We start from the raw sequence: 17,423 nt of genomic DNA, 5'->3' as shown, positions 1-17,423 counted from the left end.
TCTCCTTCCCCAGCTTATGTTACTGTTTTAAGCCACCGGAGGAATCTGCTTGGAGATTAATTATGGCTAGGCAACGCCAATATGCTGCTATCATGAGAAGGATCATTATAACTTCCTTGATTATCGCATCTGTAGCTGTACCCTTTCCTGTCTTTCGTATCGGTCTGCTATTAAAAAGGTCAATTTGAAGCGCATGAAAGCAATTTTTCATCAGTATATTTTTCTAACAATCATGATAAATTCCCTTGTTTGCCGCGCCGTAAAATATCCTACTCTTATTTACAGAAAAAGGTAAACTGCCAGGAAAAAAGAAGATATCATATATCTTACCTAGTACCACCGAAGGACTGTAGGAAATCTGATCCGGAAGTTAAGCACAACCTGAAACCGGCGCCACAGTACAGTTAAGGTTAGGTGAAAGTGAAAAGGTCAACCACCTCCTGTGAACTCTTCACCTTTGGTTAGAGTGACAACATGGCGGTGGTCTGGTGGATTGTAGCGTTCTTTGTGATCATAGTTGCCGCTGCTCTGACTCAACAAGGAAGGGCTATACTTCGTCTAATATACATGAAGGTTTATGCATATATCCTCTCTCGTATAGCGAAGAGTTACAACAAGAAGATGACCCCATTCAAGGAGAAACTGTTCGAAGACTTGAAGACTCATCCAGCGGCTGTGACGGGGAGTCTGACCGTGCTGGAGATCGGAGTCGGCGCCGGGGCCAACTTCAAGTTCTACCCACCGGGAACTTCCGTCATCGCCGTGGATCCGAACCCGGAGTTTGACAAGTATCTGCTGAAGAACGCGGCGGAGTTTGGCGAGGTGAAACTGCGGGAGTTCGTCATCGCGTCCGGAGAAAACATGGCGGGCGTGGCTGACCACTCGGTGGACGCTGTGGTCTGCACACTGGTCATGTGCTCCGTGGCTGACCAGCCGAAGGTCCTGTCCGAAATCAAGAGGGTTTTAAAACCAGTAAGTATGGGGGGAAAAGTAGCGTGGATTATGATAGTCTATGTTCATCACATAACCTATCAACTAAAGAGGTTTTGGTTCAACTCTACTCTACAACGACAAGTGACCTAGGCCTAACAGGTGGTTTTACATAATCTCCAAGCAGATCCTACGGTAGCATAAGATGGTATGAAAAGCTGGCAAAAGGATGTAGCTGGCCTCAGAGTGTGTATTGTCTACCGGTGCATTGGCTACTGGTATATTGAGTGTGCATTGATTGGCCTCTGGTAGCCAATGCACACTCCTAGGCCGGCTACACTCCTTTATCAGTTTTAGATACTATCTTTAGGATACTGTAGGATCGGCTTGGAGATAAGTTCTTTTGGGTGGCTGTCCTGGTCAAATCCTTATCTCCAAGCAGACGTTAGTATGGAATATGGTAACGTTTTCTGACCGTCATGGGTCTCTGACATTTAGACCTGCATTGCTGCAGCACCACGGAAAGCCGCCAGGGGACCCAAACTCCATTGTTGCCTTCAATAGGTCAATCCATAACAGCATATACATGATTCATAACATTGTATATTCAGTTTATGCGGCTTTCTTGCCAGGTGCATGTACTAACATCCATATCTATCCATCCCATCTACAGGGAGGCAAGTTTTACTACATGGAACACGTGCATGGCACCCCTGGTACGTGGGTGTACACCAAACAGAACTGGCTAGACATCATCTGGCCGTATCTGTCCGACGGCTGCACCCTCCGGTCAGAACTCTGGACCCATCTGGACGCAGCAGGCTTCTCAGAAGTAGACTATCAAAAATTTGATGCTCCGCTCAAGATGTCTCTTATAGAGCCGCATCTTATGGGAACTGCTACTAAGTAGCTGAAAACTGAAGAGTTTGGAAACTTGATTTCTGTTGATCATATCTCTGTTACTGTGTTATCTACCTCATTGTATTACTGGTATATATCATTTGATAGCTTGTTTACAATGGCAGCACATCTGTTATGATTGTACATGTACATTCATATGATCAACTGAATTCAAGATATCAGACTTGTGTTTTAAGTACATGTAGTTGAAAGTTTTTACTCAACTCTGAGAGGGCATCAAGACTATATGCATTCCAGGTCTGGATTTTAGTATAACATCCTATTGTCAATGCACAATGGCCTTAGCTTTAATTCAGACATTTCAGTTCTTCTATAACACTAATGATCTTAGAATTATTATGCAGAATCAACTTAATTTTTGTTCAGATGGCTGATTTAAGTTAGCTGGATACCAGACTGTCTCCATTAGCCTGAGTATCATCCGTATTCTACCGGGGCTCCTTACACTCGCTACCCCTAAAAATTTTTTTTAGGGAAGTGAGTGTAGGGAACCCCGGTAGAAATAGGATGGTACCCAGGCTATGTCTCCATAGACTACACAGGCCAACTTCTCAGCTCCATGGCCAACATATCTCCAAGAAAAGTTTTAATATTCTCTTTTATATTCAATCCTTTGATGTTAGTTTTTTCCCCACATGATTTTTACTTCAAGAACATCCCCACTAAACCTCTTCATGCCATTCAGCTCATTGGAGAAATGTTGATGCATGTGCACATCAGTACTGTACTGCATGTCTAGTAATATCTGCTATGGGTCACTGTGAGGCCGTCTCTCAGTTTTAATCAAGCTACACAGTATTTTGGCCTTCTGGAATCTGGCTTTTGGTAGAAATGCCTACAGCAATGCAACTGTATTTATTTGAAACAAAACAAAATAGGTATTATGATGTATCTTCCTTTTACAAAAAAGATAAGTTTTCAGCCATGCTGTAAATGATCCAAAGCAGCTGTAAAATGACCAAATTTGTGCACTCGCATTGAGTTTGGGGTTCCCAGAGCCTGAGGATGTCATCTATTATAATCAAATCAACATGACCTACCTCAGCAGAAACAAAAAATCACACTCACATGTACACATACTGGCAAGAATTGGTAGTTGTGATTTATTTGTTGGAAACAACTTCTCTTGGCACTATGTCAAAATGTATAATTACTTTATTTCTTTTGTTATTTATATATTTTGTGCAGACAATACTGTACAGTATGTCTAACTATTAACATTGTATCTGCTTTTTAAAGCAAAAATCATTTCAATTGATGGCATCCAATTTGATTTATTTGTGACATAATCATATTCAAAAGTGTCAGGTATTTCCATGGCATCCCATGTAAAATGGATATAAGCTTGCAATCAATATATCTTTACTAACATAGAAAGCTAATCAAAATTGAAACAAATTTTTCTGGTGTTTAGTTTAATTCATATCTAATGATTGAGTTGTACATGAATTGACCAATTGATTCTACCAGATATTAGCATACCACAAGCAAGCACATAACAATTACAGAGATGAATATCTAAGTGATTACCAAATACCATAACACTGTCAATGGAAAATGATGGTACCTAGCAGAATAAAATAAGTAATGTTTTTTAATGATTGCATAATTCTTGTGACTTTCAAATGGTTTATAATTGAGTATTCATTTTTCCAAGGATAAAATTTCTCTTTAAGTGGCAATTCTATGGAATTTGAAGAAAAAATGTACTTTTGTTATTTCCCAGTTTAAGATCAGAGAAAAATATTTTGTACTTATCAAAGGAATTAAATTGACACAAAAAATGCTGGTGTGGACAGAAATCAATTGTTATATTTGACAGACCCTGTGTTAAACAATCTCTCGCTGTCAGGCTGACTGGATCTCCTGGAAAGCTTGTGGAAGTTCAAAAGAACCATCGCCTTTCCACCAATAGGAGCTCAGGATTCCTCATCACTATGGAAATCAGTCCAATGAGAGCTCGGGTTTCCCTGTCACTATGGAAACCAGTCATCACAACACAAATCATTATGGTATTTCTCATTCTGGCAATATGTATGAATCAACAGGATAAGGTTGTTTCCAATTCTGGATTATAGATGTTGCTGTCTCCAAGCAGATCCTCAGGTGGCCATGGGCTAAAACAGAACCCAACTGAACCCAGTGGCCACATGGACATTGTTTTGGGCCATGAATATCATTTTGCCACTGCTTGGAGATTACTGGTGTTTGCCATCAAGCTTCAACAGGCCTGACCAGCTGAAGGGCTGCTAGACTTAGGCTGGATTTGACAGAAACATTGGCAGTCTACGTACATGTATCTGAACAATATACATGTAGTATGTTCAAAGCTAGTAATCATGCTATAACTAGGATTGTTATTTGCCCTTGAGTTTAGCCACGATGCCAGAGTTTTCTTGTTTCATCTGTTTGAAATCCCCCATAATCCTGTCCAGGTTCTGGGTGGTCTTCTTGGCCCCTTCCGTTTCAATCTGAAAAATAAAAATGACAACAAATGTCTGTGAATATTTTGTCTTGATTTCCTGCAATAAAGTACAATGTATACATTTCTACATGATTATACTGTTACAATATAAATCTTTACAATGGAATCAAAACTTCACTACCGGTAGTGTCCACCTCTACATAAGGCCACACCAATTTAATTTCTTGGTTCACGGATTTTTTCATAAAAAATATGGAGCGAGAGGGCGAAATAAAAATAAAAATTGTAAAATGGTTGGGGTAAAGGTAACGGCGGCTAATCCAAAACATAAAGAAAAAAAGTTTTCAGCTTGAAAAAAGTACAAAAACACTATTTTTGTACAGTAACAGCACCTGTACCCACACTTTAAGGAGCTTATAATGTAAAGGCCAATTTGCTACACCAGAAAGTTGGTGAATGGTTTCATTAATGGTGAGAATCTGCTGAGTAGTAATTTTTATTTTTTTTCTCCAAAAAATAGGAGCGAGCGAATCCGTGAACCAAGAAATTAAATCGGTGTGGCCTAATGATCACTTGGCCAGTGTGAACACTTAAACGCACACACTTTTTGGTGGTCCCCTTAATAATTTTCTCATTGACATGAGCATCAAGAATCTATGGTAGACAGGTTTAGAATCTTTCACATTAGTCAGGAAAGCATGTTCGAATTACATTCTAATTTGGTCAAAGCATTCAAAGTATAGCAAGTCATGAACATGACACTTATGTTGGTACGTTTTTGAGCAACCTTGCAATACAATGTTACATATTCATTCACAGAGTTAATCTTATCTTCTGCCTTATCTCATCACATACCTGATCCTCCAGATCTCTGATCTCCCTCATGATCCCTCCCGTCTCCTCCACTGTCTTGATCAACTGCTCACAGTTCTGGGAGGTAAAAAAACATTCCATTGGCTCAAGGTGAGCACTTCTGATTCACCATTCACCGCATAACACAGATATATTGTTTGTTTTTCTACATATCTAAAAGGTTCTTAGTTGATGCTTTAAAGGCAAAAAATAAACAGCTTACCTCATGTAGAGCTGCTAAAGACTTGTAGGCTTTCCTGACAGCTTCATCTTTCTTGGCATCCTGTAATTTAAAAAAAAAAGAAGAAAAAAATCAACCTAAAATATGTAGCGCAGAGCAATCTGCATATGGGTATTTCAGAGCTTCAACAGCATTTCAGAACTTTATCTGCAATGGGTAAAATGCATTTCTTCTCATGTTTAGCCATTAGTACAGCATACATGTTCATAGATACAAAGGTTTAAAAAACTTGTACTAGATTCTTGGTACTAAAGAAATGTTCAGAGATTGAAAGAGTTTACTCACCCTAAAAATGAGCTCATCGGTAACAGCAAAAGTCCTGTCCAGCTTGCCTGTGAGTTGGTTGATTTCCTTCTGAACATCTCTTGTGTCTATCAGAATCTAGAATAAAACAATTAACATTGCCCCAACATTAGACTTCAAAATTATACTTACTAGTAACTACTTTATAGGTCACTAGAATACAATTCACGTATGATCAATGATCACAGAATAACACCAAGCATTTAATATTGCCTATGAATTAGACTCCAAAACTGTACTTATTACTCTAATGACCACTAGTGTTGCACACATACATTACATGCTAGAAAAAAATAGTACATTTGAATAAAATCTTATGAAAGTATTGGCCCACTGACCTTGTCTATCTCCTCCTTCTGTTTCTTGATGTTTCCCACTATCTCCATGATCCTCTTGGTGTAGGCACCTCTGTTTACATCCTTAGTCATCCTCTCATACTCAGATGCCTACAGACATACATGTAACATGGGCGATCAGTTACATGTGTGGCAAGACTACTTCATTACAAAGGCAGGTACAATTTACAATTTACTAGTATCCCAATGGATTGCACCAAATTGTGCTAGGAAATTGTGCCAACTTTGCAAATTTGTGCTGATTTTCCATTGCGGACAAAATAACACGTGACACACTTGTGTGAAACCCAGATGAGCAGGTAGCGTTACCACTGAATCAAAAACCAATGTACAATGTCTAATTGGTGTAACATAGGCAAGATATTATAAAATATATGAACTGTGCTATTTTGGAAACTGCAAAAAAATTCAAAATTCACAATTTCGGGTGACGAACTGAGTTTGCACCAACTTGAACCCCAAAACAGTACCCGTCAGAACCTCCTTATAGGGTAACAACAGCTATGCAGAAGAACGTTTTTCCACCACCATTCATACTAACCAGCTGTTTGTAGACATCGTCCTTGCCCCTGGCCTCATCTGCAACCTCCTTCATCTTTTCCCTTAGACTCTTGATCTCTTCTAATTTCTTCTCAGACTGGGACTGTGTATGAGGAAGAACAAGAACGTCACTTTACAATTTTAATCAAAGTGTAGTGTTTTTTTTTTTTTTTTTTTTTTTTTTGAATGGCTTTATTGAGAGACAAACTCAGAGTCTAACACTAGCAGCCCAGGGGCTGAATTGTTGTTAGACTTTACATACACAATGTTAAACTTGGCATACATATACAAATCAGCCAACGATCTGGTATACAAAATAATCTGGCATACAATAAAATAAAATATCATAATCGAATTGGTAAAAGGCAAGCTAGATAAAAACTGCTCTAATTCGAGAGGACTGGTTTGAGAAAGACGTTCACACAATTAACCATTAATTATAAAGTGGCAACAGTAGGCTTTGGTACAGTCATGAATCGTTCAACAATCGGGTCATGTGGGGAATAGCACTGTTTCTGTAGCGCTCAGTTTTGCAGCGTTGCAAGTTCAGTTTCGTAGATGAACGAGTTGACCGACTGCTGATGTTCCCTCGCATGTCAGGCAGACCAACTCTGTGGCTCAAGGGCTATGGCAATGGAGATGGGCACTGCCCTTTATGCCAAAGGATATAGGAGGATTTCAACTAACTTCTATGGCATAGATTTTCCTTTACAAAAATCTGAACCATGGAGGAACACATTTGTACAAGATCTTTAAAATTTACTAAAACCTTGTGCATGTACAATTCAGGAGTTGAAAGGGTATGAGTCCTTAATACACTCAATACACTGACGTCGTAAGTAGTAAAGTTTGACATACTGTTAAGTACTTTATTTTTGCAGTAAGACTGGAAACAGGCTTTTTGCAGTGTCCTAAGTTTATGGTTAAAACAATATTGTAACATAAAAATTAATCTTTGCTGTGTTATAATATTGAGGCAGAAAGGCACTGTGAAAACCATGGAATAAAAAGTACCACAAGTAACTTAGGATTTCCAGTACACAATGAAGAAGTGTACCTCTCTGTTAGCGTTGAGTTCCTTGAGTTCCCTGTACTGTTGGATGAGAGGAACCCGGTGTTTCTCCCACTGCTGGGCCAGGTTCACAAGTCTCTGGGAGCTGCCATCTACTACCCCCTAGAAAACAACATTGGACAAAAATGGATCAACTTAGGCCAATATAATTTAATTTCTCAGTTGTCAGGTTTCCACATAATAAGCCTATTCGCAATTACCGGCGCGAAGTGCATGACGGGTAAAATCCGCCATTTTGGGAGATAACTTGCCAACCCAGTGTTGCGTCACGCGTGTGTAGTGTCAGCGTTTGTTTAAGGAGATGGCGCTCCGCGCCGCGCCGTGCGGCGCCGCAGGTGTTCCCACCTGACAGGTACGAACGTACACCTGTTCTAAAGAAGATTCTAGAACTGTCAGTTAAGAATAAAGATAATTTTAAGTTTTTGAAGTCTGGTGTAAGACGTGTGTTTGTGTTTTACTGACAGTATATGAAGTAAGTGGAGTTTTTTTTTTCATTTTCGTTCCGGCCGTAAAGGATGAGGAGGCGGAAGTTTATACACATGAAGAGCTAAGACACAGGACGGTTCTTCATAGTTATACTGCTCATTTGCTAATGCAGTTCTAAAATTGATTGGTTCATGGCAGTTATAAGCTCTGATTGGTTCCTGACAGTAGAAAAAGAAATGAAAAGAAGACACCAGCAAGAGCAATTTTATCCATATCGGGAAAACATAATTATTGTGAGCTCCTACTGCTAGTTTGTTAGTTTGTCTGTTCGATAAGTCATTTCCCATTACACAAGCCACTTCATGAACAAAGGCAAAAGTAAGATCCCGTTGATTTTATTCCAAAAAATATGTTCCTACATCACCACCAGTATGGCAGCATAAATGTACAGAACTCACAACTTAATGTATGAAAAATGTTTGAGAATACGTTTGAGGACATGTTACAGAAAGGATCCACTTTTATCTATTACATCTTCATTGCATTGTCATTATTGTCATCGGTCACAGTTTCCTGCTATCACAACATAATCAGTAAAGGATCATTAAAAAAGTCACTGGCACTCAGCTGCCAGCAATTCAATACAGTTTATCTCTGCCAACTTGAATGGCTTGTATGCCAACTGTTTATTTGACCAAGTCTGGCTGCAGGTTCCGAACCAATGCAGCACAGACCTTGATAATGTCATCTACTGCTGACATGAGTGTTATGGGAAATGTACCCTCCAGGATTTTGAAGTCCTTCAGTCGATTGTTAGCACGCTCTACGCGGATCCTCAAGTTTGCAACAGTTTTTGTTTTCTTTACTTTGTCTCTTGTCATGTGTCGCGTCCCCTATGCTGCTGGTGGTATTTCTAGTGTTGCATTCAGCAGCATCAGGTCCTCCTGGATTGGAAATCCCCTATCTGCCATTATTTTTATAACGTCATTTGGATCAACCAAATCTAAAAAGCCACAGTCCTAGGTAATGAACACATCAGAGGCTCTTCCACCATAGGTCTTTGAAAGAAAGGAGATGTGCCCATTTGGTGTGATCCCTACAAACGGCTTTAAAGTATTGTGTTTTTATAGTCATACCATGTGGAGGCTTGTAAGTCTAAAGATCTAGGTCTCTCAATAAATATTTCTGTACAATCAATTATGCATCTTATTCTACTACATTGTTTCTTGAACTGTGGTGGCAAGGTCTTGGAAATTGCAGCTCTACTTGGCCATACTATCAGTGGTTGTAGTGTAACAGACAGGAAGCGAACCCAAGTGTTGGAAATCTGTGAGCAAGAACAGTTTTGTCCGACCATGGGTCTTTCTTGTCAGTGGGAAATGCATAGCTGGAAAGGTTGGGGACAGTTGCATCATCAAAATCCTTTTTTTGTTCCATGTTTTTATTTGGACATGTCCCTGACTTCCTTTTTTTAAAGTTGATACAAGAAGGTTGAAACCGCCTTGGTTGGTATGTTCCATTACCGCAGCCGACCACTGCACAAAGCCTCATGTTGAACTCCGGCACCTTAAAAAAAGGAAGAAACATTAAAGCAAATATCAACACTTAAACAAAAAATACAGCTTTAAAGCGCAATACACTTCAATGCACATTCTACATGCACCCCTCCCCACCGTCACGTTTGCATAACTTGCAGCGACCTTGCTTGCACATTTATTAGTACAATTTTTCAACCTAAAGCACCAGTTTAATACTAATACGGACATCCAAGCCATTTACTGCGATTATTAGTGTACTCGCTGTTGGTTCTTAACATTTTTTTATCTTTCTAATCGAAGTGTTGGTCACAGTACGAAAGCTCCTCAGTCAGTGCAAGCGGGGTCATGTCCGGACACGAGAGATCACGAGACAGTGACCATATCGGCTTTCATTATTGTGAAGACACAAGGTCATGCATTTTAGCTAACATTTTTACGGTTTATAACATACGTAGGTTAAAATTTCCTAGTTATGTCACACTGGTAACCTTTACAGACAAAAACCTGGCTGTAGTGAGAATGGACAAAAATTCTAGAAGTAAGCGGCAAAGATAGATGGCATCGTGCATGGGGGAGGGATGCATGCGTTATCACTAACTGTGGTAACACTTGCTTGGATACCGTCAAAAAACGTACCGTAAATTCCTCTGAAGCGAAATTGAACACGGTGTTTCAGGTACACAAGGTTTAGGACATCGTTGGAACATCAGATCCAGGCGGGTAGCTGCCGTTAACGCCGTGTAGAGGCTAAAAATCTCGACACTTGAACATTGAACCTGGACACACGCTGCCTTGTCGAACGCGACTTGTTTATCTCACTTTTTTCGTTGCTAAGGAATTCCGCGCATGCGTACTGGTAAATGCAAATAGGCTTATTGTCCTAATGTTGAAAACTAAATAAAAAGATCAGTTGTACCACTTATGACCCCAAAATGTTAATTTCATGACACCAAGAGTTGGAGAGATTCCTTGTCTTCCTTGTTGTTACAGTTTTCACAAGAGAAACATGTAGCAATGTAGTCATACCACCTAGCAAAATGGAACAAAGTGCAACAAGAGAATCTAGAATTAGACTTCTTTGAAGAAAATTAATGCATTAAAAGTTTAAGATTACCTGGAGTTTTGTGATGTTGTTCTCAGCGTCAGGAAGAAGGTCTAACGTCCTCTTCTTGACCTTGTAAGCCTCCTCCTTGTCACTCCTCCCTCGAACCTCTGTATTCACCTTTTCTTCCATCTATAGGCAGCAAAATTATAACAGTTTTAGGCGTTGGGCAGTTTTGACTGTAGTTTTTCAGACTGTCAATTTCTTAGGCATCAGGACTGCTTATCAGGAATTCTTATCAGGACTGTTTTGTATTGACATTTTGTAATACGAAATAAGTCAAGCAACGGGAGAGAAACTTTTCTGTTGACTGATTCATGTTGTATTATGTATGTTAACGGTGCACACACCAGTTCTTCCGCGACAGGGGTCCGAGCTAGTGCGCGAGAAAAAAGTGACGAAAGGCTTCCGAGGGTCCATGTTTGAGTTGACATTTCTCATTATTTCCTGCGAAATGACATTCAACGGTTACATGGCTGAAAAGCGTAGGAAATGGTGTGTTTTCGGTGCAAATTGTGTTTTGGTCCGCGTCTTACTTCCGGGATATTCCTACACCTGAATGTGATTAGGCTCGTGACCTAGATTGACCTCTGAAGCGCTGTGTTAAGCCTAGTTGTAATGCCGCGCGCCGTGGATGATTAAAAAAACTGTAGTACTAGAATTTTCTTTATAATTAGCTGGATTACTCGTTAGGTTTTCCTCTTTCTGACAGTATCAGTCGTGTTTGCCGGAAAAATCATCTTCATGTTTTTCTTTCAATGCCAAAATGCCCGATTTTTTGCATTATTTTTTACATGAAAATAATCTTTTTTCCCTCTAATTTTTTAAAATCAGAGAAGTTGAAGGATCGAAACTTAGTTTGTCTTGTAGCTAAAGGAATATGCTTTCACCAGATATACAGTTATTTTGCTTCAGGATAATTCCCTGGTAGAGCTGGTCGCTAGACTTTAGGGTATGCCGCCTCCAATTGAAACCCCAAATAAACTGGTGTGTGCCCCCTTCTATCAAGATGTCTAACCTTCATCAAGGTATATTATCAATACTGTAAAATGTTGAAATTGCTTCTAAACTGTTACAATAGTTTCTAAAAATTTTTTGCAGAGAGCAGTGCAGGTGTGATTTGTTAGGCACAAATGATTTTACATGTTACCCCCGCACAACTGTACAAAACTGTGCTTGGAACTTTGATTGTGAAGTGTAAGCACTGGCCAGGTGATGGTGTGACTCACCTGCTGTATCCCAGCTGTAAACTTCTTCATCTCCACATCCAGCGACTGCAGCTGACCTGTGACCTCCTCCAGCTGGCCCCGCAGCTGCTCTACCTCCTCCTCTCTCTTCCTCTGCATCTCCTGCAAGGAATCATGGGAGATCATGTATGTATACAGTATAGCTGTGAGTAGCTGACCAAACTGAATGGACTATGAACCCTGAGCTTCCACCCTGCAGTATGTTTTTGTACCATGTATATCTTCATGGCTACCTTGTCCCCCCGACGACCTGGAGGTCAAGGGACTAGGTAGGTAGGTAGGTATATGTAATGATATCTGTTGATAAATTTATTAGGAGTCAATGTAATCTGTATCACTTTTATATTTCATCTGACCCTTACCTCCCTCATGACCGCAATGAAAAGTGACCTGCAACACTACAATACTGTGAACAGAGAACTACTAGTAACGGTACCTCTTCTGTATCCACTCTTGGTCCCTCTCCCATCATTTGTGCTGCAGTTTCTTCATCCTGTAGGTTAAGAAGGCAAGGTCAGAACAACAAATTGACTCCTGGCACAATGAAAATGATGTGGCATCTTTCTTTCTACTCTACATGAACCATGTTGACAATCTTGCCCATGTATGGTGAAATGTAACAAATGTTTCAATGCAATCAATTCATGGGAAAAAGAAGAGATTACAAGACATTACAAGAACAGGCAAACTAAGAATTTCTTCCAAAAGAAAGCATTCAAGACCTCCAGTAATTACCATACTTCAGCATAATGTTGCAACAGCTCTGAGCCTCAATGGTAGTGACTATAAGACTGTATACATCATGTATACATCAGTGCTTCTAACTGGTTCTTACCTGAGCAAACTGGAGCTTCTCAGTGTGGGTGAACCTTGACCCTTTGGTCACGCCCTTTCCTGCACCTCTATCTGTGAACGAGCTCAGCACCTACGGGATGAAGAGACAATGTCAGATACACGAACAATATGTTGAAGCATGGACATGTATACACTGCCCTGAAAGTAACATTTGAAAGGAAATGTACCGATGTATAATGCTCTTAATCTTATTGCTATTTGAATGTCTTGGATTACCAGGTACCAAAGTTTCTTATAAACTTGAAAAACAAAGAAAAAATATCAGTTCTGACATATTTTTACTGCAAAAGCATTACAAAAGGAAGAATTAGTTTTCATATGAAATACCAACTCAAAACAAGAACAAGAGAGAAAACCTTACATATAGGTATGAAAACAAAGCTCAGGTGCTCAAAGTTATGAAAACAAAGCTCAGGTGTACAAAAGTGAGAAAACAAAACGACAGGTGCACAAAAGGTGTGAAAACAGAGCTCAGGTGTACAAAACACAGCAGCACACACCTGTAGAAGATCCCTGCCAGCGGTAGCCTTGCTGGTCTCCTGCTGGATAGCCTGTCGTAGCTGGTCTGATATTCTCTTCTCCAACCTTTGTCTCTTCCTCGCTTTATAGTCCTGGAGAGGGAGGAACATGTGTGTTGCTTGTAAAACATTGCAACATCAGTCCTGTGTTGAACAACCAAACATTTTTGCCTGGCCAATGATATCACAGCCTCATATTCAAATCTCAAAACTGGCTCCAGATTGGTTGATGTCATCTAGCTTGTGATAATGTCTCTAACAAGTTGCTACCTTCATTCCTTCTAAGCATATATCTTTACTAGAGTTAAATCTATTTAGCCCTATGCTACTGCAAACTTTTGGTTTTACCTGTACTGTGAAATTTGAGTGCCATGACAATAAGAGTTGACAAAGAATGGTGGATGCTATTCAAAAGCTTCTCAAGGTTACTCCATCGAATCTCCAAGCTCGCTATACCTGTGTGGCACATCTTTGCTTTAGCCTGTTACTCACAGGGTTGGTGTGGGAACCAATGTAAAAGGTGAGTAGAAACAGTCTCCTGGCTCCAGGGATTTGAACCCGTGCCAAATCCAGGCCGCCATGGTCAATGGTTGGACCATTTGGCATGGTCAGTTTCGTGGCACTTGAACCCCACCCACTGTTACAAATCTACAGTATGCACCTCCTCTGACAGTCTTGAGGGCAGTCCCTGCTGGTTCCACTCCGCCTCCCACTCCTGCTGGGCAGTGACTGACAGGTCGTTGGCCTCCACCACAGACGGGACCACCTGGGAACTCTGGGGGGGCTGGGACGTCAGGGGCTGCAGGTGTTTGTCATAGTACCTCTTCAAGTCTGGAGCAGACACAGCATTTCTCACAATTAGTCAGTAAGAAACGAATGAAGACTTATCTGCATTGTTAGAATCCATAGTTTTGAGCCCTATGTTCCAAAACAAGGAGATCAACTGAAAATTCATGGTAAGTGTCTTCCTTGTGTTGAACAAAGCTCAAAACTATAACTCAGTGATAAACACTAGATAATATAAAGATATTCAGTTAAGCCATAAATGAGTCAGATGAAGACTTACCCATATACAAATATCAAGACAAACCATGTAGCTATCCTCAATTTATTTCGTTGTCAGACAGACATGATTTTTTGGATAGTTGCGCATTTGCAGCAAAGTACAGCAGACAGGTATAGATATCACAAATCTTCATCAAATTTTTGTACAGCTAGGATCCTATAATTAACATTACCTTTTGGAATCTTTTTTGTGATATCGCCAACTCCTTCGGGTGTGCGTACAGGACAGGAGTGAAACCTTCTTACTCCGATCAGACCCTGAGTAAAAAGTGTGATACCTCATTACATACAATCATACTGTGCAGCTAGTGACACCTGTTAAATACTCTATGTATGATCAAAATAGCAGACTCAAAACCTAAAAAAAAAATAAACTAACCCCATATAGCCTGATCAACTCCATTATCAGGTAGAATTACAGTACTGTCAATGGGATCATCTTTCCAACTTTAGAGGTCCATGGTTATGAACTGGTCTTGAATCATGTTTGAACTGAGATTTTGAAGACACCTCAGGGGCAGAGCCTGTTGTGTAGTACAGTATTGGATTTGATTTGATTTTGGTGTTTTATTAACTGAGGCCAGTTTTTTCTGATGACAGGACTTACCTCCCTGTGCCACTGCCGTGGTTTGGTCCCCCTCCAGCACAGTCCATCTTGTTTACAGTAGGATGGCGTCCACGCTGACTTCATCTGTCTGTCCAGCTCTGCCGCTATGCTACGCTTCAACATGGCCGACTTCCCTGTTAGGAAAAAAACATACACACAGGAAGAGGATTAATGCTTGTCACATGTGTATACATGACACAATGTACAATTTAATACATTTTCCTGGAAACCATTTCAATTATTTCCATACCTTGAGTATATGCACCTAAGACATTGCCATTATACTATATCTGCCTGTGTATATCTTCAGTCAACTGTCGTTCACATGTATGACACTCTAGACACCAAACATTTGCAAGCAAATGCAGGAAATTTCACTCCCATTCCTATCCCAAGCAAAAATGGTCAGTTTCAAAGTTATCACAGAGCAAAAAAGGGAACATTCCAAAATTCCCATTGAGCAAAAAAACAAATGTTTGAAAATTCACTCTGTGCAACAATTGACTTTTTAAAATCAACCTCCATGTTCTTACACACACAACAAAATGCAGTGGCCAATGGCAGGCTACAGATAGAAGGCTTAAATCCATCCGACCGTCAGTCCATCCATCCATCATACACTGTAATTTCTTACCCATGGGTTCTGATGCCACCTCGGCAGCTTCTTTAGGCATCTTCTCAATGAGGAACATGAGGACTCTCCTAATGTCAGCCTCGTTGGAATACAGGAAGGTCTGGTACCCAATGTCCCCTCGGAATCCCAGCTCCTGGAGGTGATCAAAATATAACATTGAATCTAAGTCTAAATTCGCATCAACTTATGTTTTGATAAAGATGTATAGCTAGTGTTTAGCAAAAAAAATCTGTTTCTAAATCATTCCTTATCCTAAATAAATCTAACGCAGTCAACCAGGTTGAAGCATGATGCTTTTCTTATAACAAGAAGGGAGCAATGCAGCTCTGTGGCTTTGCAACTCTTCTCACTATTTCTCTTCTTGATAAGTGTGTTGGGTTCTTTTTGTACAGACGTCAATGTGTGAAGCTCCCTCATAGGTATGTACTGACAGCTTGTCATCATTCATCGACCTCTGTCAAAACATAGAAATGCAAACTAAGAACATTAAAGGGCAAACACTTTTTGATGGACATGCATGCACTCTCTCACTAGTCAATCATTGGTTGAAATGCTAATTGTGATGGACAGTTAGGATTGGTGTATAGAATGAACAGGTGGCCTTCTAGCTCTCACCTGACACGACGTAGCAAGCTGCGTGCCGACCCTGTACCTGGCTGACATGCCGGGGGGAAGGGCTGGGGAGATGTTGACTCCATCACCGATCACTCGCAGGCACTTCACTGTGGCTTCAACAATGTTCTCTGTGCTGAAGTGTTTCAGGCTCTGGACATCATCGTCCAACCCACTGCAAGAAATCCCACATAGGTTAATACTAGACATATTTGATACATGTACATAATACATAGATCCTACTAGGTAAATGATGAAGGCCCCTGACTTGTAAGTTGTATACAGTTCTTGTATCGACCATGCTTAAAATATACTAGTATACATGTCCAGATGTATATGACTTCCTTTAATCACTTTGCATAACAATGTTCAGACATGTTTTATTAACGTTTCTGGGTCGTTCACCTTTCACCTGGTTATGCACAGTTGGATCTGTGACTGAAAGGGCTTATTTCTGATATAGATATCAAACATTTGTTCAGCGACATAGTAGTATTTCACCTATTCTTGGCTCCTGTGCCAATCCATGACAGTTGCAGTGATGCCAATAAATTATGCAGAATTTTTACTACGGCGACAGCAAGCAAAACTCAAGTTAGACCAAGGACGAAGCAGTCAAGTACAGTGTAATCCGCCCACTTCCGCTGATATGAGCTCAGACATCCGCCCCCCTCCCACAAAAATGTAAAACCAGCTGAGATTGAGACGCCAAATGTACCTCACATAGACAATCGTACCTTGTACGTCAGTATAGGCGATTTATCAAACATTTTTGGTCAACGTAGAAACAGAGAACGGTACTTACCAGCCGATTTCTCGGAGAGTGTGGATGATAATGTTGTCCACCTCTTCCATCTTGGATCAGTCATGTGATACTTGAACTTTGCACTGTGCTGACATTTTGACCCCAACAAAGTTCAAAGTTCAAAGTGAAAGCGCCACATTTTGATGAAAACATTTCAGCTACTTCACCACGAGGTTTGCAATTTTTTGCAATGCAAGAACATTGATGGTTTGATTGTGTGGGAGTTTTTCTGTACAAAAACTGAAACTTTGACTGCTTTGATCTTTTGAAAGTTTCAGCTTGCAAGAGAGTGCGCACCACGCGTACGGAGACAAGTTGTGAAGACGGGGGAGGTAGGGGTCTGGAGGGAACTTACAAAGATCGATGGACTTGGG

General features: G+C 40.3%; 3 protein-coding genes and 1 long non-coding RNA gene across 4 annotated transcripts in view; 1 reads left to right on the top strand and 3 right to left on the bottom strand.

The window, feature by feature from the left end:
* LOC118419152 (methyltransferase-like protein 7A) overlaps positions 1-497 on the bottom strand; it is a 4,378-nt gene extending 3,881 nt beyond the window's left edge. The window contains exon 1 of the mRNA XM_035825465.1: positions 331-497. The gene's annotated coding sequence lies outside the window, so the exon portion shown is untranslated. The remainder of the gene's footprint in view (positions 1-330) is intronic.
* Positions 388-2,248, top strand: LOC118419153 (methyltransferase-like protein 7A). The gene is made up of 2 exons (XM_035825466.1): positions 388-972; positions 1,604-2,248. Exons 1-2 carry the CDS (start codon positions 475-477, stop codon positions 1,838-1,840), a joined length of 735 nt encoding a protein of 244 aa, XP_035681359.1. The 5' UTR covers positions 388-474; the 3' UTR covers positions 1,841-2,248.
* A 773-nt stretch (positions 2,249-3,021) lies between these two features.
* On the bottom strand, positions 3,022-17,217 carry LOC118419151 (coiled-coil domain-containing protein 22 homolog). Its single transcript, XM_035825464.1, has 18 exons — positions 17,050-17,217; positions 16,248-16,419; positions 15,633-15,765; positions 14,999-15,132; positions 14,565-14,649; positions 13,988-14,157; positions 13,309-13,419; positions 12,789-12,878; positions 12,390-12,446; positions 11,936-12,055; positions 10,719-10,838; positions 7,626-7,742; positions 6,570-6,671; positions 6,011-6,118; positions 5,655-5,750; positions 5,352-5,411; positions 5,132-5,206; positions 3,022-4,322 (listed from the first exon to the last, which is right to left on the bottom strand). The coding sequence occupies exons 1-18, from the start codon at positions 17,097-17,099 to the stop codon at positions 4,209-4,211; spliced, it is 1,914 nt and encodes a 637-aa protein (XP_035681357.1). The 5' UTR covers positions 17,100-17,217; the 3' UTR covers positions 3,022-4,208.
* Positions 8,712-10,427, bottom strand: LOC118419155. The gene is made up of 2 exons (XR_004831597.1): positions 10,241-10,427; positions 8,712-9,632 (listed from the first exon to the last, which is right to left on the bottom strand). It is a non-coding gene; the product is annotated as an uncharacterized LOC118419155 (long non-coding RNA).
* Positions 17,218-17,423: the final 206 nt, after the last annotated feature.

Source organism: Branchiostoma floridae, chromosome 7 (genome assembly GCF_000003815.2).
Source record: "Branchiostoma floridae strain S238N-H82 chromosome 7, Bfl_VNyyK, whole genome shotgun sequence".
Lineage (NCBI taxonomy): Eukaryota > Metazoa > Chordata > Leptocardii > Amphioxiformes > Branchiostomatidae > Branchiostoma > Branchiostoma floridae.
The sequence above is the reverse complement of the archived record's forward strand: the minus strand, read 5'-3'. Positions and strand labels throughout refer to the sequence as shown.

Coding starts and splice junctions, on each gene's coding strand:
- LOC118419151 (XM_035825464.1), bottom strand. CDS start 17,099: ATGGAAGAGGTGGACAACATTATCATCCACACTCTCCGAGAAATCGGC. Junction 13,420..13,987: donor CCTCAAGACTGTCAGAGGAG/GTGCATACTGTA, acceptor CTCCCTCTCCAG/GACTATAAAGCGAGGAAGAG. Junction 5,207..5,351: donor CTTTAGCAGCTCTACATGAG/GTAAGCTGTTTA, acceptor TTTACCTCCCAG/AACTGTGAGCAGTTGATCAA.
- LOC118419153 (XM_035825466.1), top strand. CDS start 475: ATGGCGGTGGTCTGGTGGATTGTAGCGTTCTTTGTGATCATAGTTGCC. Junction 973..1,603: donor TCAAGAGGGTTTTAAAACCA/GTAAGTATGGGG, acceptor TCCCATCTACAG/GGAGGCAAGTTTTACTACAT.